This window comes from Hydra viridissima, unplaced genomic scaffold (genome assembly GCF_058129835.1).
Source record: "Hydra viridissima isolate aposymbiotic clone 2 unplaced genomic scaffold, HvirCarnegie_v1 scaffold_10, whole genome shotgun sequence".
NCBI lineage: Eukaryota > Metazoa > Cnidaria > Hydrozoa > Anthoathecata > Hydridae > Hydra > Hydra viridissima.
The window spans coordinates 6,046,150-6,068,433 of NW_028324309.1; the positions used below are offsets into that span (position 1 = coordinate 6,046,150).

General features: G+C 30.1%; 3 protein-coding genes and 1 pseudogene across 3 annotated transcripts; all 4 read left to right on the forward strand.

Moving 5' to 3' along the window:
* Positions 1 to 2,926: 2,926 nt before the first annotated feature.
* LOC149882840 (uncharacterized) lies at positions 2,927 to 4,533 on the forward strand. Its single transcript, XM_090101271.1, has 3 exons — positions 2,927 to 3,774; positions 3,872 to 4,066; positions 4,176 to 4,533. Exons 1-3 carry the CDS (start codon positions 2,959 to 2,961, stop codon positions 4,428 to 4,430), a joined length of 1,266 nt encoding a protein of 421 aa, XP_089957397.1. The 5' UTR covers positions 2,927 to 2,958; the 3' UTR covers positions 4,431 to 4,533.
* A 20-nt stretch (positions 4,534 to 4,553) lies between these two features.
* On the forward strand, positions 4,554 to 5,281 carry LOC149882841 (uncharacterized; annotated as a pseudogene).
* An 8,603-nt stretch (positions 5,282 to 13,884) lies between these two features.
* LOC145201721 (uncharacterized) lies at positions 13,885 to 16,767 on the forward strand. Its single transcript, XM_090099902.1, has one exon. It carries the CDS (start codon positions 14,120 to 14,122, stop codon positions 14,921 to 14,923), a length of 804 nt encoding a protein of 267 aa, XP_089956028.1. The 5' UTR covers positions 13,885 to 14,119; the 3' UTR covers positions 14,924 to 16,767.
* Positions 16,768 to 20,100: 3,333 nt separating this feature from the next.
* LOC149882842 (zinc finger BED domain-containing protein 4-like) lies at positions 20,101 to 20,855 on the forward strand. Its single transcript, XM_090100962.1, has 2 exons — positions 20,101 to 20,395; positions 20,458 to 20,855. Exons 1-2 carry the CDS (start codon positions 20,101 to 20,103, stop codon positions 20,853 to 20,855), a joined length of 693 nt encoding a protein of 230 aa, XP_089957088.1.
* The last annotated feature ends 1,429 nt before the right edge of the window (positions 20,856 to 22,284 follow it).

The window sequence follows — 22,284 nt, forward strand, 5'->3', positions numbered from 1 at the left end:
CAAAGAACAGCCAAAAGAAATAAATGGAAGAAGGTCTCTTCATACTTTTTCAAAAAATTTGGTTACATTTCCACGATTAGAAATCTAGAACGCAGGGTCCAAAAAGTGTAAACAAATCACAAGTAGTTAACCAGCCACCTTTCTCAACAACAAATGTTAACGAACGATTAGATGTTCCTTCTCTTGTTTTAAGTGTTTTAGTACACAACTGGGTTATCGTTAAACTAATTTGAATTAAAATAGCAACAAAAGATTTTATTTATGTTGGCAAATATGCAATTACTTGGTTTCTAGTGAAAAATTACGCTCGTTGCCAAGGACCGTAGCCATTTTGAAAGTGTTGATTTTTTTTCGTAAAAATTGCGCATGCTATAATAACAGCACTACTAAACGACCGTGATTCACTAAAATTAATTTTTTTGTTAGGCGCTACTGCAGTTTCTCCCCCTCCCCCCCTTTTTTTTTTGATTGATTATGATAGAGAATTTTACGCTGATTCAGAAAAATATAAAAACATAGACCTGAAAATTAACGGATAGTGCTCTAATTCGAAGTCAAAGTTGTAAAAAATCCCACTAAAAACCCTAATATTCGCCTTTTTTTTTCAAAACGCTTTCATTTTTAACGAAAACTAATTACCGTTACATTGCGCAACAAACAGACCTGGTTTCCATTAGCCTTTGCATTACTGTTTTAAAGTATTATAACGAAATTGTTATAACGAAATGAAATTAATGGAAGATTTCAAAAAAAGGTTGAACGTAGAATTTGAGAATGCAGACAAACTGATGAATAATTATCATTGTATCGTACGCTGGTTTTTTTTATAAAAAAAAAATGGTTTGAAGGTTACTTTTTCTAAATTTTACATGTGATAAAACAACAATGAACTAAGTTTCAAAAGTTCTTCTTTTAGGAAAAAAAAACTGTTGAATTCTTTTTTAAAAATTATTACAAAAGTACATTACTTGCAATATAGTTTATTCTCTAATAAATCAAAAAACGGCTACTTTCATTGCCACAAAAACTTGCGCAAGATAAATATACTTTAACAACTTTTTTAACGTAAAAACCATGCTATTAATGTACATGTTTTTTTTTATAAGCATAACGCTTATAAGCATATAGAGGCTCAGATTTGGAAAAAAAATAAGCATATGTAAGCATATTCCTGAGCCTCAATAAACTATTTTAAAAATTTAAATTTTATTTAATTAAAAACTTTAAATATATATATTTCTAAATTTAAACCAACAAAAACAACAAAAATCGAAGTTTATATTTTGCAATGCAACGACTTTATGAAGTAATGAAGTCATTGTGTTGCAAAACCTAAACCTCAATACTTAAACATAAAAACATAAAGTTTAAGAGTCGCTCTGAAGTGTTTTATTTCTCTCTTTTTTTTTCTCTCTCTCTCTCACTTTTAATGTGTAGTTTATTTAACACCATATTTAAAATGTTTATTTTATTTCTAAGCTCTATCTTTGATTTCATTAATAACGTTTGTATATAGTATATATGTTTTATTTTTTATTATTATACTATAACATTAATTCAGCTACATTAAAACCAAGGCAAATACAGAGCTTAAGTCAATTTTTTATTTTTCTTATACCCATTAACCTTTAGTAACGCGCACACTTTAAAAAAGTATTGAAATAAGCATATTTTATTAGAAATATGCTTAAGCTTAAGCATATTTTTGAGCCTCTTTTAACTTTTTGCTTAAGTATACCCAAGCCTGTTTCAAAAATTTCATATGCTTATAAAAAAAACAAACATGTATGGCTTTTGTCAGCAAAAAGATCATTAACTTATTATTTTCAAAATGGCGAATATTAGGGTTTTTAGTGGGATTTTTTACAACTTTGACTTCGAATTAGAGCACTTTCCGTTGATTTTCAGGCCTATGTTTTTATATTTTTCTGAATCAGCATAAAATTCTCTATCATAATCAATCATAAAAAAAAAAAAAAAAAAAAAAAAAAAAGGGGTAGTTCAGCTGAGTATTTTTCAAATGCTCTATAAAGTATATTATGAAGAAAATAATATAAATATGCATAATTTATATTATTTTCTTCATAATATACTTTATAGAGCATTTGAAAAATACTCAGCTGAACTACATCCTATTAAAGTTAAAGATGAAGTATGGAGTACTGTTGGAATTGATTTAATTGAACCTCTTCCTTTCACAGAAAGGGGAAATAAATATATCATAACAGCCACCTGTTTATTCTCCAAGTGGCCTGAAGCTGCTTCCTTATCTGATAAAACAGCTACAAGTGCAGCAGAGTTCTTGTATACATGCTTTACAAGACATGGTTGTTGTGAAGTTCAGATAAGTGACCAAGTCTAAGCCTATATCTGAGGAACTTTCTATTTTTACACTGACAATGAAAAAAGTTATACTAGATGGCAAAGAATTGACTGATGAACATATAAATTTAGCTCAGTTGATAATAAAGAAACAGTTTCCAGATATTATTGGTTTGCAGGATACCTTGTTGTCACAGACTGATGCATTTAAGGCAGTAAGTACAGATCAGGGTTGGAAAAAACCCTGGGTTTTTTAAAAAAACCCAACTCAAATGGGTTTTTTTGGGTTTTATGGGTTTTATGGGTTTTTTTGGGTTTTTTCAAAACTGACCATTTATACGAAATAAAAATTTCCAGAAAGGAAAGTTAAATTTCTAAATTTATAGTTCATTTACCCTATATGTTCTTATTTTTATTACCAAAGTACCTTAAGTCTCTAACATATTTTGGAGCTCCTGGACTAGTCTAGGAGAATATGTTGTTATGTTATGACTTTTGTTATGTTATCACTTTTAAAACTGCAAAGTGTTTCGGAATTTCCTGATTTATTAACTAGTTGACATTATTTATTTATATTTTAATCATAATAGAATTGATTTTCAGAAAAAAAAACATTTTTTAATAAGAACATATATTATGGCTCCTGGATCTGGAAGAAAGCTTGCAGATGAATGGAATGACGTGACTAAGTTATCAAAAACTGTTTCTGGAAAAGTAATACTGCAGTGCCAGTGCAATTATTGCAATGAAATTATTAATAGCCAAAAAATAGAAAGAATCAGAATTCATTTAAAAAAATGTAAAAAAAAAAACCCATCTGCTGATGTTACAGAACGAAATAAGAATTTTATTTTAAATGATGGCCAAGTATCATCTCAGACATCTGTAAACTTGTTGTGTAATTTTGTTAGCCCAGTTACTTCAGAATCTTTTGAAGCATCAAGCACTTCTGGTGTCTTTGGGAGTAGCTACTCTGGTTCAACACCAACCTCATATAAAAAACAAAAGTTAATAGAAAGCTACATTTCAAGAACAAGCTCAGACCAGAAGGATGTTTTTGACTTGCAAGTTGCCAAATTTTTTTTTGCATGCAATATTCCATTTAATGCTGTAGAAAATAGAGAATTTAAAAATTGTGTTAATTTTTTGAGACCTGGTTATGATCCTCCGAACCGGAAGAAACTTTCAGGAGAGTTACTAGATAAAGTGAACGATGAAGTAGTTGAATCTATGAAAAGTGAATTTGCAAATAATAGGAGTACTATTACAATGATACAAGATGGTTGGAGCAGTGTCAGAAATGATCCAATTATTGCTCACAGTGTACATAATGGAAAGACCCCATATTTAATCTCCGCTATAGATGCAGGAAGTGAAAAAAAAACTTCAGAATATTGTGCTCAATTAGCCATTCAAGCAATAAAACACATCAAGAAGGTTTATGAGCAAGATGTAAGTATAATAATACTGAATATAGTATTTATGTACATAGTATTTACTTTAATTTAAATTAACTAAAAATATAAGAATATTTCTCTACTTCCAACAGGTATTTGCCATTTGTACAGATAATGAAAACAAAATGAAAAAGATGAAAGAAGTTCTTAAAGAGGAGTATCCGTTGTTACTTACATATGGATGCTCAGCTCATTACTTAAATTTAGTTGAGAAGCATGTGACACCAAATTTTCTGGCACATTTAATTGAAGTGAACAAATACTTCCGAAACCATCACCAACCACATGTGAGTAAATATTGTTTATAATATATTATTTTAATTTTACAGTTTAATTTTTTTGTACTTTTTTATTCAGTGAATTATATCAACTAATTAAACTAGTTCTTAATTTCAGGGATGGCTTTTGGATGATAGGAATGGAGTTATGCCGCAACTTCCTAATGATACACGATGGAACTCTCAAGTAGACTGTTTAAAAACTTATATTAAAAATTATAACTACTACCTTGATATTATAGAGAAGCATGAAGGTGATATTAAACATAATATCAAGAAAATTATAGATAATGCTGGAATTTTCAGAGAAGCTAAAAATCTTCTAATTCAACTGGAGAAATGTGAGATAGCTTTAGATAAGGTAGATATGTAAAGCAAAATTGTTATTCATTAAAATATTTTAAACTATGGCTTCAATATACTATTAAAATATTTGCAAAGATATTTAAAAAAAGAAGTTATATTTATAGCTACAAAGTGACTCAATATCATTGTCAGATGCATGTGAAGTTTGGTTATCTCTCCTGAAGGATGAAGACCTGAAGCCATATTATATGGAAATTAAGTTAAAATTTGATGAAGCAATGGAACCTTTTCATTTTTTGGCAAATTTGACTGATATTAAATACCAAGGCATGGCAACCAAATCTAACCCAAAAATTGAAAGAACAAACTTAAAACTACATTATTTTAACTTATATAACTTACATAAGACATTAGTTGATTCTAGACTACAGCACAATTTATGACATAATATCCATATATTTACATTTCTCATTTTTAATATATAAAGCAGGAATACAATATTCTTTAATTTTAGGAAAATCTTTAAGCATTGAACAAGAAGCTGCTGCAGAAGCTTGGCTAAGTGATAGGCACAATGAATACGTGGCTGGATACTATGATTTCAGGCTAAAAGTCACAACTACCTTTCCACCACACATGTTCAACAATAACTTTATTTCTACAATTTCAAGTGAAAGATGGTGGGGTATAATAGATTTGAAGCAAAGGCTGCATCAAAAATCTTTACCACTGCCAGAAAGGTTTGCAAAATTTTTTCAATCTCTTCATAGTTGTCCTGCAAGCACTGGCTCCATAGAAAGAGTGTTTTCTACTTTTGGTATTGTGTGGAGCAAGTTAAGAAATAGGTTAGGGAGCGATAGAGCTGAAAAGCTTGTTCGGATATACAGACATTTGTGAGGCGAAGAATTTGATTGGTAAACATCAATGGCCAATCATTTTGTTAAGCTTTTGAAACTTGATGAAATATAGTTTGTAATCTTCATTGATTTTTCTTTTTCTTTTTAGGCGTTAAACTAATTTCCCTAATAATTTTTTCTGTATAACCCCAACCAGCTATACAAAAGATTAATCATATTATGGATTATTCTGTAAGGAGTTTGAACTAAAAAGTATAATATACATATATATTTCATAATAATAAATCCAATATTATTTACAATATAGGGTTTATAAAAGCTAAGAATCTGTTGTAAAAAAAGATATTTTTAAAAAAACCCAAATATCTTTGGGTTTTTTTGGGTTTTTTTGGGTTTTTTTAAGGTGGGTTTTTTTGGGTTTTTTTGGGTTGGGTTTTTTTGCCAACCCTGGTACAGATAAAATTTCTGTTCAGATCCATTTTATTAATTCTCATTGGGTCACTTCCTGTTCAATAAATGGATCAATTTCACTTTATGACAGTATGTATAACAAACTAGATTCACATCTAATTAATCAGTTAGCCAGATGTTGCAAGAATTTTGCCGATTATAATTGTGAATTTCCACCAAGTATTGTTGTAAATATTAAAAGTGTCCAACAACAGACCGGAAGATTGGATTGTGGATTATTTGCTATAGCTAATGCTGTGCATTTGGCTTTCGGTAAACAACCCGAAACTATATCATACAATCAAAAGTTTATGAGACAACATCTTGAAAAAATGTTTCATGCTGGACAATTTAAACCCTTCCCATTACTCAATAAGCGAAGTAAATTAAGTAAGCGAAGAGTCGATAAAGAAATGGTCACGAAGCGTTTGCCACAGGTTAACAAAGACATTGGAGGAGGTACCGGTAGTACTGTTAAAGAAGTATTCAATGAAGCTATGGCAGGTCTATTAGTGAAACATTTTGGACAGGATGGGAAAACAAAGCGCACCAGAAGAAAAAAAATCACACCTGGCAAAGCGATAACACAGCAAGATCTGGTGAATAACACAACTCCTACCACATCAAAGAATAACAATAACACCAAGAATAATAAGAAAAGGGCAAGAGTTGAACAAGTGTCATCATCCTCAGATGAGGATGATGACCTAATAGAAAATGACTTTTAATGACTTTCGCACAATATTAGGGAGCATTGTTGCAAAATTTTTTTTCAATTTAAATGTTTTTTTCATGTTTCTCTAAGGACTGATGATTTTTTAAAACTCCAAAGTGACCAATGTTACCCCATAGCAGGGGTATTATTGATCAAACATGATAAAAACCTGGGGTAACATTGGTCACTTTTCGGCGTTTAAAATATTTGTAATAAAAAAATGAAAGAAATAAATATAGAGTCCTATAGCCAAGACCTATAATGTTATTTTAATTATACTGCGCACGCGTAACGCATGCGCAGAACTATTTGTTAACTTTTTTAACGACTAACTTTTTTAACGCAACACCGCACAGTGACTCAAAACAGCAAAAAAATGGTAATAAACCCCTCACAACTTTTCTATAAGTTAAGTGCCCTTTTTTAAATAATATTAAATTGCAATAATTTTTTATTTCAAAAGTATAAATAATTGTTTCATAAAACTTTTATTTTGTATTTTATAGTTAAAAGAAGTAAAAAAATTTGATATTATTTTCAAAGAAATCTGAAAAATGTGAGATTTTTATTTAACTAAAATAGAGTATTTTTAATTTAAATAAAAGTGCATATTTATTTTAAAGATAATCTTTTGGCTCTATATATTTCAACTTTACTCAAAAGTAAAAAAAAGTCTAATTTTTTTGTTAAAATTTAAAGACTTTTCTAAAAAAAAGGTTGCAAGTAATTGTATTTTTTCTGTTTATATATCAGCTAAAAAAATGTTCCACCGAGTTCCAAAAATATATACATTTTTTCTAGTTAATTAACATTTCTACTTTTAAATTATAAAGGGATTACTGCGGTCTCCTGCGGTATTGGAAGTTATTAAAGAAATAAAAATGTTGATAAACACTTAAAAACCTCGTTTTCCGCCATTTTTAAAAGTATTTATTATTTGATAGGTACAACATGTTTGAAAAAGCTTGACTGAACAACTTTAGTATTTCCTGTAATATAAAGTTAACTTAGTAAAATAGTGTTATTACAGGATGTAACAATGTGACAATCGTTAAAGCCATTACAAAATAAAATTTTAAACAGTGTAAAGTAAAAAAATATATAATGTAATTTAAAATGTTTCTGATTTATTAGTTTTATTATATTGATGGTTCTTAAAAACAATAACAATGAAAAGATTAGATCTTATCCCAAAGATACGTGAACTAGGAGTGGATAAATTAAGATTATGGAAGGATTTACTTAATGAAATAAAAAATACTGAAGAAATTCGCAAAGAAAACTTAAATAAAGTAAAGGTTGCTTTAGTTATATTTATTTCAAAGGTGAAGAGAAAACTAACACAATGTGGACGAAATTATGATACATTTATACAAAAAGAAAATCGTTGGCTTCAAAGAAACCTTATGAACAATAAAAATTGTCATTTTGGTTCTGGAAGGCCCCATAAGCAATGGAATGTTCTTGGAGAGCAAAGCAAAAGAAAAAAAATAAAAGAACTCGCCACTGAACATCATGAAGCTCTATTTTTAGCTTCTGCAAAAAGTGCAAATGCTGCTGGAGAAAAAAAAAAAGCTTCTTTTTTAAAAAACAATATCTCAAATCTTTTAGAGATAGAAAAAGTTGATAAAACTTTGGATAAAACCTTTCCCATCATTATGAGTGTAGAGGAAGCTCTTGCATTAAAAATGAACACTGATCTCAGCGATAAACAATATCAAATGATCAGAAACTCAGCTCTTGTTCACAATGTACATATTTATCCTACCTTGCACGATATTTTGGTGGAAAAATTGAAATGTTATCCTGAGAATATACATTTTTCTGAAATTTCTGCAAAGTGTACTCTTCAAAGCATGTTAGATCACACTGTGAGTAGAATAACTGAAATGATTGATATGCCTAATTGTGGTCAAGGTAACGAAATATTTGGAGTTTTATATGGAAAGATTGGTTTTGATGGAGCATCAAGCCAAAGTGTTTATAAACAGAAATACTTTGAAACAAGCATCACAAGTATAGAACTTAAGAGTGAAGAAAATCTTTTTAGTACAGCTTTTGTGCCTTTATTGCTCAAAGTAAAAGATGGCGAAATTTGGAAAAATGCAAATCCTTCAAGTTGTCACTTTTGTAGACCTCTTCATCTACAATATAAAAAAGAGAGTCCAATTTTATCCAGAGAAGAAGAATCAGATCTAAAAAATCAAATAAATACCTTAAAGACGTTTTGCAAAGTTTTTGATATTGCAGGAAGAAAGGTGACCTTTAATATCAGCTATAGAGTTGATCTTACAATGTTTGATAATAAAGTAGTTAATGCACTTACAGAGACAAAATCCACTCAATCCTACAATGTTTGCAATGCTAAACCCAACGAAATGAACAATATTGATTTATTAAAAGCAAAAACTGAGAATGAGTCAGCCTTGGGGCTTGGAATTTCAGCTTTGCATTGCTGGATAAAATGCTTGGAATTTATTCTTCATTTGAGTTATAAAATTGAAATTAAAAAGTATAAGCCAAAAACAATTGAGGAAAAATTATCTGTAGACTTAAAAAAAAAACAGATTCAGGAACTCTTCAGGGAACGGTTAAGCTTATATGTTGACATGCCTAAAACTGGGTCTGGAAATACCAATGACGGCAATACTGCCAGAAGAGCATTTAAAAATACTAAAGCTTTTTCTGAAATTACTAAAGTTGATTGTGATATAATTGAAAGATTGCATAATATTCTCATAACCATATCTTGTGGATATTCTATTAATATCAATGAATTAGATTTATACTGCACTGAAACAGCTAAACGTATAGTGAGTTTGTACAACTGGTATGTTATGCCTCCCACTGTACATAAACTGCTGCTTCATAGTTCTTCCATATCACATAAATTACCTTTACCAGTCGGGGTATATTCGGAAGATGCACTGGAGAGTTTAAATAAACAGATAAGAAATTCTAGACTTAAGCACACGGCAAAAATTTCAAGGTTAAATACAATGATGAATCAGATGCACTACCTTCTAGTAATATCAGATCCAAAAGTATCAAGCATATCTTTTAGAAAACATAAGAGCTATCGAGGAAAACCGTTACCAGATGAAGTTATTAAATTAATTGTAATGTAAATAATAAAATGAATGTAATAAATTCAGTTTTTTTTTCTCTATGTATCAACCTCCTTTAAAAACCATTTTTATAAAAATATCAAGTAGAGTAATATATCAAAATAATGTGTTTGTCTTGAAGATTCTAAAACTTGAAAAAAAAAAATTTTTGTACGCGTATAGTCACCTTAAACGCGCGTATACGCGCATAAGCGCGCGTTATACGCGTCGAAGCTACGCATAAAAAAAAAATTTATTAATAAATTTGAAATCTTTGACCCAAAAATTATTATTTTGATATATAACATTATTGATTTACGATTTATGTCAAATTTTATTTAATTTTTACCGTTTTTTGATCGTTCTGAGTCACTGTGCACCGGTGTCACGTTAAATAAGTAGCCCGTTAAAAAAGTAGACAAGCGAGCTATCTACGCATGCGTCATATTACGGCTACTTTTTTAACGCCTATATGCGTTAAATAAGTAGTTCGTTAAAAAAGTAGACGAATTGAACTATGTGCGCATGCGTTGTATCAACAAACAAGCAGTCATTTAAGTTTGGAAAATGTTAAACAGTGCATGCGATATTTTTTGTTATCAGAAGCCATTATTTGATGTTTTATTTTTTAGCTTATAGTTTTAATATAAATTATCCGTTAAACTTAGCTCGTTCTTCTACAAGAAATTTTACGAGTTCATGCTTAAATTTCTTGAAAAAAGATTTTCCGACTACTTTACGCTTTTTGAACGTTAAATGAGAATTCAATTTAAATTATATAAATAGATGTACAGATACGCAGATAAATGGGAACTTTAACTTTAGATTGGTATTAACAGCACGAATTCGTGTAGAATTATTCTGATATTTTTGCAGAAACAGTCCAGGAGAAATAAAATTAATTCATTTACTGCAGAAAACTGAGCTTTGTAAAACACACGGGTTTCACTCGACAGCGATGTCACCTAAATAGCGTATATTAAAAAAAAAAAAAAAATGTGACCTAAATTCATAACTCTTTCTTTCGCTGTAAAATGCTTTAAATTAAAACGACGTTGAAGAAACTACACGGTTAATACTAAACATTCATTTCCAATCTTTTGTGTAAAGCAATCGGGTATATATATATAAATATTTATATATCCATCTCAATACAAAAAGAGCTCAGTAAAGTCAGCACGTGCTAAGAACGTTACTCAAAATACATTTTTCCAGAATATTGAACAAAGCGCAATTCTTGCTCGAGGATTAGGATGACGCTCTTTTTCTGTCATATTTATACATCAAGTACAGAACATTGAAAAGTAGTCAATCAGAACTCTAAAAACTGAATTGCTAAGATGTTTTTTCCTTCCTGTTCAAATGCAAATGCAGACATTACTCTCGATACAGTGCTTCTTAAAACTCCAAACAACTCTGTTATTTCTGTAACACTAGCGCCTGCCATACGTGCACCAAAAAGTGTCCTCTTTTGAAATTTGACTAAAAGTCCGTCAATAAGTTTTTTTTTATTTATTTCTTAATTATGATATCTGAAAAAAAAAAAAAAAAATTTTAGAGCAACATGATAAAGTACATGAATAATTAATAAAAAGCCACAAAAAATTTTTAATTTTGAAGATTTTGCTCTTTTAAAGCTGGTGTTTGTAGTATTTTGACCAACCCCTGTATATTTAAAAATCTAAAAGACATTGATATTATCAACTGAACTTGAATGTTAAAGTTTATACTAAATAATACTGACAAAACATTCCTATGTCTCTACAAGATTTCTAATTAAACAAAATACCAGCAGAAATAATACATAAAATTATCTTCAATTCCCAATTATGATTATAAATGCATAACAAGAAAAATTCAAATGACAATCAATTATTATTCTCTTGTCTGAGCATACAAAAAGAATTACAGTCAAAAGAAAAAGCACACCTTTTATGACTGTCTAACACAGTCATAAAAGGAAACATCTCTAATTTACCATTCTCAATACATTTCAGGTAATGTTGCCTCATTTCATTATGTCTCCATAAAACTAAACTTGGATCGATACCATTGCATAAAGCTGTTGCATTTGCAATTGCAAAAAGACCACAATCATTTCCATTTTTTTGTGTTTGACAATTCATCACTTCCACAGTTAAGTAGTTGCTTGTCTTACAATTCAAGTAGGAACGTGCAACTGTGTGCACTGATAATGGCACATCATCTTTATTTGAACTATTAAAAAGTGAATCGTAGTACTGGACACATTTTGAATGTGAACCAACATCAGAGGAGACATTACTTAAAAGTACCCAGTGTGATTTTCTATTATAATTGCTAGGAGAAGAGGAAGATTTTCTCACTTCATTAACTTTTATTTTTTTTCTCCCTAAATCATACCTTATTATAGATGTATGTTTTGCATGTGTTCTTTTACCTAATGCTGTGGAAGAGCAACTAGAATTTTCTTTATAGGATTCTTCATTTATATATATCAGATCAGTATTTTTCAAACAGTAACTATGCTCTTTTAAGATATCTGTATAGATCAAACCTTGATTTTCTTCTAAGTACGGCTTCATATTGGGTAAAGCTACAGCTGACTTCCAAAGTTTACCATTAACAGACACAACAGCACCAGTTGGTTTAAAATCATTAATTGTAGCAGGCCCAAGCCAATCATGCTCCATACGACTACCTTAACGACCAATCTTTTTGTAATTCCTTACTAAAACCTTGTCACCTACTTTAAAATTAAATGATTTGAAACCTTTCCATTGTTTTTTATTATAGTACTTTTGCATTTTTTTTTGTGCAATACAAATATTCTTATCTACTATAGCATGAACTGAAATACAAGAATCCATTCTTTCTTGAATTTGGTCTTCAGTTGCATTACCTTTCAAAATGGAAATATTATCACCAATAAAATTAAGATTACTATCATTAAGAGCTAAAGTTGAAAAAAGGCGTGCTTCTCTGCCAAACATTAAAAAAAATGGTGTGTACTTAGTAGAAGATTGTACACATGTACGGAGACCAAACAAGACTGGCTCTAATAAAGTATCCCAATTATCCTGGGTTTCATTAGCTACTTTTGATAGAGCTCTCTTAATAGTCTGATTCGTTCTTTCATCTTGTCCATTTGTTTGTGGATGATAAGCAGAGGTTATTAAATGCTTAACATTAAAGGTAGAAAATAAAAATTCATTTAAGTCATTTACAAACTCTCTACCTTGGTCTGAAATAATCTTTTTTGGAGGACCAAATCGATAAAACAAAGTAGTAAGACATTTAGAAACAAAAGAAGCAGACTTTTCTGGTATTGAAAAAGCTTCAACATACTTACTCCAAAGGTCAGTAACAGTTAAAATATATTTGTTACCTTGTGTTGTAAGTGGAAGGGGACCAATAAGGTCAATACCTAAAATTTCCCATAATTCATTAACCTTGATAGGCTTCAGTTCTGGAGCACATGTTTTAATTTTCTCCATCCTCTGACATTTGTCACATTCTTTTACCCATTTGGTAATATCATTAACCATACCTACATTACATTATAAAAAGTATAAGTATATAACTCTAGAAATTGTATTCTCTTTACAATAAAACTAAAAATAACCATGTTAAGTCTTTTTTAATGTAAAAAAAAGAGAATATTTAGTGAAAAACAAACTCAAATACTCTTACCTAGCCAGTAAAAAGCACTTTTTAGCTTTACTCTGGTGTTATTAAGCTTGCTTTTAGAGATGCTTTTATTTAATTAAGCTTGCTTTTAGAGATGTGCATAACTCCAACATGGGCACCATGATTTGAGTTATGCAAATCTCTAAAAGCAAGTTTCTTTTCTTCATCTGTTGAAAGAACTTGTAGCTTATGACAAGCGTTTACGTAGTACAAAATTCCATCTCAAAGAAAAGGATTAAATGGATATAAATCAAATGTGCCACATTTTAAATCAAACAGTACAGGTTATGGCTGAATTTTAAATTAAAAATAGATTTTTTTAAATAACATATATAAGTCATAGCATTTATATGGAATATTTATATATATTATATCTGCAATAACTTATCTCCAAGTAAACTTAAAGTTAAAAGCAGATATTCTTCTAAAAGTCAATACATACCAAAATATTGAAAATTCTTTGCATATTTTAGAAATGATTTACGATGTTTCAAACTAAAAAATTTCTTAATTTTCCCATCACAAAGATATTGCTTAACATCAGCAATAGAATAGTCATGGACCACCATTTTCTACGTTTAAAATCTCAGGTACTTTTTTAATGCTGTGGTTTAGGATCCTTATTTTGAGAGTTATAGTATGTTTGGGCATGCGCAGGACTGTTTTTCTACTTTTTTAACGAGCTACTTATTTAACGTGACATTTACCTAACGGAACAAGGCTACTTATTTAACGATAAATTTCACCTACCTAACATAAACTTAACATCATATCTGCGCATGCTTATCGCATGCGCAGAGCTATCTGTCTACTTTTTTAACGGACTACTTATTTAACGTGACACCGGTGTCACGTTAAACATATATCTATAATAAGGTATGATTTAGGGAGAAAAAAAATAAAAGTTAATGAAGTGAGAAAATCTTCCTCTTCTCCTAGCAATTATAACAGTAACAAAATGTTAGTTCTTGCTGAAGAGAAGCCAGTTGATTTTGTTTTAAAAAGTGTTGAATCAGATTTTGAAGATATCGTTAAAAAAAGTGAATGTAGAAGATCAGAGTTTACTAGAGTTTATCATGCAGTTTCTGTTGCCAGGAACTTTTATTCTAAGTTGTCAGCACAGGCTAAAGCTGAGGCTCTAAATATTTTAAAAAACCCATCTGGCTGGCTAGATGATACCTTAATTGATATTGCACATAGTTTACTTTCATTTCAGTTTCCTAGAATATCTGGGTTTCAAAGTTCATGTATTTTTAGTTCTTTTAATTCAGTTAGTTATATTCATTCAGAAAGTTATCTTTTTGTGCAAATAGTTAACGTTAGAAAATCACACTGGGTACTTTTAAGTAATGTCTCCTCTGATGTTGGTTCACATTCAAAATGTGTCCAGTACTACGATTCACTTTTTAATAGTTCAAATAAAGATGATGTGCCATTATCAGTGCACACAGTTGCACGTTCCTACTTGAATTGTAAGACAAGCAACTACTTAACTGTGGAAGTGATGAATTGTCAAACACAAAAAAATGGAAATGATTGTGGTCTTTTTGCAATTGCAAATGCAACAGCTTTATGCAATGGTATCGATCCAAGTTTAGTTTTATGGAGACATAATGAAATGAGGCAACATTACCTGAAATGTATTGAGAATGGTAAATTAGAGATGTTTCCTTTTGTTACTGTGTTAGACAGTCATAAAAGGTGTGCTTTTTCTTTTGACTGTAATTCTTTTTGTATGTGCAGACAAGAGAATAATAATTGATTGTCATTTGAATTTTTCTTGTTATGCATTTATAATCATAATTGGGAATTGAAGATAATTTTATGTATTATTTCTGCTGGTATTTTGTTTAATTAGAAATCTTGTAGAGACATAGGAATGTTTTGTCAGTATTATTTAGTATAAACTTTAACATTCAAGTTCAGTTGATAATATCAATGTCTTTTAGATTTTTAAATATACAGGGGTTGGTCAAAATACTACAAACACCAGCTTTAAAAGAGCAAAATCTTCAAAATTAAAAATTTTTTGTGGCTTTTTATTAATTATTCATGTACTTTATCATGTTGCTCTAAAATTTTTTTTTTTTTTTTTCAGATATCATAATTAAGAAATAAATAAAAAAAAACTTATTGACGGACTTTTAGTCAAATTTCAAAAGAGGACACTTTTTGGTGCACGTATGGCAGGCGCTAGTGTTACAGAAATAACAGAGTTGTTTGGAGTTTTAAGAAGCACTGTATCGAGAGTAATGTCTGCATTTGCATTTGAACAGGAAGGAAAAAACATCTTAGCAATTCAGTTTTTAGAGTTCTGATTGACTACTTTTCAATGTTCTGTACTTGATGTATAAATATGACAGAAAAAGAGCGTCATCCTAATCCTCGAGCAAGAATTGCGCTTTGTTCAATATTCTGGAAAAATGTATTTTGAGTAACGTTCTTAGCACGTGCTGACTTTACTGAGCTCTTTTTGTATTGAGATGGATATATAAATATTTATATATATATACCCGATTGCTTTACACAAAAGATTGGAAATGAATGTTTAGTATTAACCGTGTAGTTTCTTCAACGTCGTTTTAATTTAAAGCATTTTACAGCGAAAGAAAGAGTTATGAATTTAGGTCACATTTTTTTTTTTTTTTTAATATACGCTATTTAGGTGACATCGCTGTCGAGTGAAACCCGTGTGTTTTACAAAGCTCAGTTTTCTGCAGTAAATGAATTAATTTTATTTCTCCTGGACTGTTTCTGCAAAAATATCAGAATAATTCTACACGAATTCGTGCTGTTAATACCAATCTAAAGTTAAAGTTCCCATTTATCTGCGTATCTGTACATCTATTTATATAATTTAAATTGAATTCTCATTTAACGTTCAAAAAGCGTAAAGTAGTCGGAAAATCTTTTTTCAAGAAATTTAAGCATGAACTCGTAAAATTTCTTGTAGAAGAACGAGCTAAGTTTAACGGATAATTTATATTAAAACTATAAGCTAAAAAATAAAACATCAAATAATGGCTTCTGATAACAAAAAATATCGCATGCACTGTTTAACATTTTCCAAACTTAAATGACTGCTTGTTTGTTGATACAACGCATGCGCACATAGTTCAATTCGTCTACTTTTTTAACGAACTACTTATTTAACGCATATAGGCGTTAAAAAAGTAGCCGTAATATGACGCATGCGTAGATAGCTCGCTTGTCTACTTTTTTAACGGGCTACTTATTTAACGTGACACCGGTATAGCAGTCTAAAGTTAATCCCGTCAATAAATACTCCCGAAGTATTTATTTCCTAGGAAATATGTACTCCGGGAGTATTCTTATCCTAGGAAATAATTACTCAAGGGAGTAATTATTTCCTGGGATAAAAATACTCCCCCAGGATATAAGTACTCCCCTAAAGTTGAATTTTGAAATATATAAATATAACACTGAATTTGAGGTGGCGCGTCGCATCTCTGATGCGTATTGATTAAATAATTTTAAGCGTAACAACATTGGTTAAAAAACAGATGGTTTTTACAGTATTTTTACATTGAAAAGAGGTTGCATCTTTTATTATTTTACTTCCTTTAAAGTTTTCAAAAATATTATAAAAATACCGTGGCACCTCCAAATTTTATCAAGAGGATATTTTTTCTTTCTACTTGTACCGTTTTTTTTGGTAATCGGCTTTAATCGGCATTTTATTGGGTTTCCCATGGTTAATTTTTTATTTTTATTTTAAACAGTTATATCTTGTAGTATTTAGAATCCTTATGATTCCTTGGGATTATCATGAGAAAATCCCTTATTAAAAATTTCTTCCTAATTTTTCTTTTCTAAAAAAATGCTAATACTGGAACCCAGCACTATTTTCGGCCTGCGGTTTTGGTACAAAAAAATAATTAATAGATAAAAGTAATTATTTACAGTTTATAAAGTTTTACAGTTGTAATTATTGTGTTTGAATACAATATTTATAAACAAAAAAAATTATTTTGAGGAAAAGGTAAAAGATGCTGAGACTTTAAACATGATAACAAGTGTCCCCGCATTTTCAATACATCAAAGTTCGTTTCCATAGGTGATTTACCTGCTAATAATTCGGCTGCAAAAGCAACAGCAAACAATCCACAATTAAAATCATCTGTTTGTTTTTGTACAGGCAGAAAAGTTATAAGTAAGTCTTCATTACTATTAACATTGTTTTTATATAAAGACTGAACACATTTCAAAGAAACAGGATTCAGTGAATCATAAAGACTATCACAAATATTGACTCTTCCATTAGAACAAAATGTAAGAAACCAATGGCATGAACCATTATGCATAAGTTGAATATGTTCAGTATTGACTGGCTGGTATGGATTATTTGAACATTTTTGAGAATTTAGTACAGATTGGAATTCTGCATTTGGTCCTAGCTGTTTACAAATAAGCATTTGGGCAGCATCCATGATGTTGTCATTTAGCCACGAATTATGAGACAACAAAATCTGTTTATCTTCATTTTTAAGATGATAAAGATTTGGAAAATTTAACCATAGTTTTTGAGGTTTTAAAGCCTTTTTTGAGTCAACTGAATTGATTATTAGATGTGATTTCCAAAATGTTTGTTCAACTGTAAACCATGAATGTTTTTCTGCACAAATGATAATCCATGCAGATTTCCATTTTTCATTATTGACAATATTGTTCAAGCAAGCTGCAACTCCACTAAAAGATCCAAATATTTTTAATAACTTTTGAATACTTACTTTTATTCTATTGTTCCGTTGCATTAAACTTGAGAGTTCGTGATCTTGAAATTTAAGGAAAATACGCGGAAGAAGAAACTTTTTTTTTTGTTGCAAAATGTTTTTAAATCTCTTACAGGTATGATACAACGATTGATATGTTTCCGTAACAATAATGGATGTTTTCACTGCACTAATCAATATCATTTCAACAACTTCGTCAGGTAACATGCACCATAAACTTGTAACTTTTTCTTCAGTTTCAACACAAGAACTCAACATATCATTATATAATGACTTTTTATTTTTATCAATGTATGGCTTAAGTAAAGTAACGTTGTATTTTTTCTTTAGAGTAGTATTTTTTTGGTTAACCAAAGTGCACAAGTTGTTTTTAGAAATTGAATGTACTGTATATGGACCAAGCCATTTAAATGAAAATTTTCCTCCTTTTCTATCTATCCTTTTTTGATTTTTTAAAAGAACTTTATCATTAATTCCAATCAAATGAGGTGCTTGATGGCGTTTATTATAAACTTTCTGCTGTTTATTTTGAGCAGTTTGAATGTTTTTGAATGCGGTATAGTAAACTTTTTCTCGTAAAGAAATAAAAGAAGTAAGAACTGCATCAAAAGTTTCTCTGTCAAAACTTTCAATGTCATGCTTTTTAATATCAACCATTCCGTATTTAACATCTACAGGTAAAGTGGGTTCTCGATTATATAATAGAAAAAATGGTGAATATTTTGTTGAAGTGTGCTTGCTAACACGATGTGCAAATAAAATTCCTTCAATAATGTAGGGCCATTCTACAGCTTTTTCATCAAGAACTTTAACTAATGCTTCTTTTATAGTTCTATTCTGACGCTCACATAAGCCATTAGATTGGGGATGGTAAGCAGAAGTTACCCTTTGCTCAGTTCCTGTCATTGCATGCAATTTTTCGCTGACTTCATTTACAAACTCTCTTCCTTGATCATTAATTTGTATTTTAATGCACCCGTGTCGACAGGTTACTTCATATAAAAAGAGTGCAATTGAATCAGCAGTTTTGTTTTTAAGAGGTTTAGCTTCTGACCATTTTGTGAAATAGTCTATACAGACAACTAAATGTTTAAAACCATCAACCTCTGGCAAATTACAAACATCAATTCCAACTTGTTCCATTGCTTTACTTACAATTGGAATGGAATGCAGTTCTGTTGAAGAACTTATTATTCTACCATGTTTTTGACATTGATCACACTTTTGAATAAACTTTTCTACGTCGAATTTAATATTGTGCCAGTAAAACCTGCTAAAGATTTTGTGATGAGTTGCATCTCTTCCACGGTGCGAGGCCATTGCTTTTGCTTTGGAATTTTCACTAAGACCAAAATGAATGTCAGATATTATCTTTTGCTGTTGATCTTTACAAGCAACGACTAACTTTTTACTACGGTATAGTAATTGTCCAGATAAAATGCTAAAATTTTTGCAAGCTTTTCGAAAATTAGATTTCTTTCCTTTATCAGCTTTAATTTCTAGAGGATAAACTTTTTCTTTAAGGTACTTTTCAATTGCAACAAAATCAACATGTCTCGCCATTTTTTATTTTAAGTGTGTGTAAAATTTACTTTCGATATTGAAGGAACAATTTTACGACAAGCGATGTATCGCAATGTCTTCAAATCCTTTTTCAGCCTTGATATACTACTAAGTTCACTTGGTTTTTAATAAGTTTAAGAACTTAACTATAACATAATACTGCTCAATTTACCACAAAACAGAATTTACAAATGTAAAATCAATTGTCATTAAAAGATTGCTTTTCGAATTTAATTTAATTGTTAATAAGTACTCTCATTGGGAGTACTTATTTACTAAAGGGAGTATTTATTTACTAGCTTAAAATGACTGGGGGAGTACTTTTTGACTAGGAAATAAGTACTCCGGGAGTATTTTTTTACAGGGAGTTATTTTAAGCTGCTACACCGGTGTTGCGTTAAAAAAGTTAGTCGTTAAAAAAGTTAACAAATAGTTCTGCGCATGCGAAACGCATGCGCAGTACGGTCAAAGGAGGTTCGTTAGGGAATGAAATTAGACGTTAAAAAAGTTGCATTGTTTCATTAGGGTATGTAAAATAATAAAAATTAGTGTATACTTTATATTAAAAATGGCTGTCCATGTTTACACAGTTGATGAAATTATTTTAAACTTTATGTTAAAAATGGCTGTCCATGTTTACTCAGTTGCTGAATTTATAAGCTTTACTACTGATATATGGACCAGTAGTTCAAATGAAAGCTTCATGAGCCTGACAGGTCACTGTTTAGACAATACATTTAATCAGAAAACTGTTGTACTTAGAGTAGCTCCATTTCCTGAGCGGCATACAGCAGCAAATATTGCTGAATTGATTGAAGATAAGGCTGAATTTAAAATATCACCTTCAAAAATTCATTTAATAGCTAGAGATAATGGTAGAAATATTGTCAAGGCTATTAAAGATAGCCCGTATGATAGTATGGCTTGTTTTTACACACACTGCAACTAGTAATTAATGAGTGTATTTTTGAACAAACAGTTGTCAAGAATGTCATTGCAAACTGGCATTCAATTGTTGGGCATTTCAGCCATTCTCCCCAAGTCTGCCCTAAACTTAAAGCTCTTCAAGAAGCAAACAATGTTCCTAAGCACAAACTTATTCAAAATGTTCCAAAAAGGTGGAATAGTACCCGTCATATGTTAGAACTAATTTATGATCAAAGGAAACCTCTAACCATATATGCACTTGAAAATGGTAAGCTTCCTTTATTAAATGCAAACAAATGGATGATTATTGGACAGTTTTGTGTTTTGCTAAAAGATTTCCACAAAACAAGAGTTCGCTTGAGTGAAAGAAATTCTATTGTCTCAGATATTATACCACAGATACAGTTTTTGAAACATTTCATTAATAAACCTTTAATTGATGACAGCTAATTCAATGGAGAATAGTTTCAAACAATATACTGATAACTATAACATCATCTTGTCAATATTTCTTGATCCCAGATTCAAATTAAAAATGTTCAAAAATGAAAACACCTTTTCAGCTGCTAAAACAAGTACTGAGAACATAACCATTCAACTTATTAAAACCCATGAAAATATAAAAAACATCAAAGTTACTGAAAATGATCGGTCTGCAGCTTGTGACATTGAAAATATTGACTCAGAATTAGAAAATAATGGTACATTACTAAATGAATAGAAAGATATAGTACAAATGGGTTTTGATAATTGCTTTGAAGAACTTGTAGGATTTAATTCTAAATAAATCGGTCAACCACAAACTTTAATTTCAAATGAAACTTTATTAAACAAAATTCAACACAACTCAAATGAAGACCTTATTGACAAAGAAAGCAATCTTTTGCTGTGGTGGAAATCACAGAAAACCAAAATGCGACTATTAGCAAAGCTTGCTTTAAAGTAATTAAGCTGCCCACTGTCTTCTGTGGAGAGTGAAAGACTTTTTAGTATAGGTGGAAATGTATATACTGCAAAGAGATATAGCTTAACAGGAGCTCATGGTGAAATGTGAATATTTTTGAACTATAATATGAGAATTTAAAAATATTTGATTTTGTATATATTACTATAATTAGTATAGTATAATTCTTTTAGAAGTGAGTATCTATGTTCTATTTTTTCATGAAATATAATTTATTTAGGAGTTTAAAAGCTTTGATACAATGAGGAGGTCAAATGAAAAAGAAAATGTCATGAGAATTGTATAACTTTGTAGAATTAGAAAATTACAGGGAAAAAAAATTTGGAAAAAATAATTGAAACTCTCTTTGAGAGCTTTTGCTCAAAAATAAAAAAAGAATGCTTCCCAATGCCTTAATCAAAATATCAAAGCATATTCTGTTGTGGATTTGAGGGTTGCGCAAATTAAAGAGTATTGTAGCCAGGGTAACTTTGGTCAGTTTTGGCAGTTTTTCTTAAACATCTCTGAATCTTATTAACTTTTTACAGTTTTCTCTTGTGGTAATAACATTATAGGTCTTGGCTATAGGCCTCTATATTTATTTTTTATATTTTTTTATTACAAATATTTATTTTTAAACGCCGAAAAGTGACCAATGTTACCCCAGGTTTTTATCATGTTTGATCAATAATACCCCTGCTATGGGGTAAAATTGGTCACTTTTTGGAGTTTTAAAAAATCATCAGCCCTTAAACACTTAGAGAAACATGAAAAGAACATTTAAATGGACAAAAAATTTTGCAACTAGCTCCCTGTTATTGTGCAAAAGTCATTAACAGTCATTTTCTAGTAGGTCATTATCGTCATCTGAGAATGATGACACTTGTTCAACTCTTGCCCTTTTCTTGTTATTCTTGGTGTTACTGTTATTCTTGG

Bases quoted from the DNA above. Each gene is read 5' to 3' on its own strand.
- LOC149882840 (XM_090101271.1), top strand. From the start codon at position 2,959: ATGGCTCCTGGATCTGGAAGAAAGCTTGCAGATGAATGGAATGACGTG. The intron at 3,775-3,871 runs GTAAGTATAATA...TACTTCCAACAG, and splicing joins AGAAGGTTTATGAGCAAGAT to GTATTTGCCATTTGTACAGA. The intron at 4,067-4,175 runs GTGAGTAAATAT...TCTTAATTTCAG, and splicing joins GAAACCATCACCAACCACAT to GGATGGCTTTTGGATGATAG.
- LOC145201721 (XM_090099902.1), top strand. From the start codon at position 14,120: ATGTTAGTTCTTGCTGAAGAGAAGCCAGTTGATTTTGTTTTAAAAAGT.
- LOC149882842 (XM_090100962.1), top strand. From the start codon at position 20,101: ATGGCTGTCCATGTTTACTCAGTTGCTGAATTTATAAGCTTTACTACT. The intron at 20,396-20,457 runs GTATGGCTTGTT...TTGAACAAACAG, and splicing joins TAAAGATAGCCCGTATGATA to TTGTCAAGAATGTCATTGCA.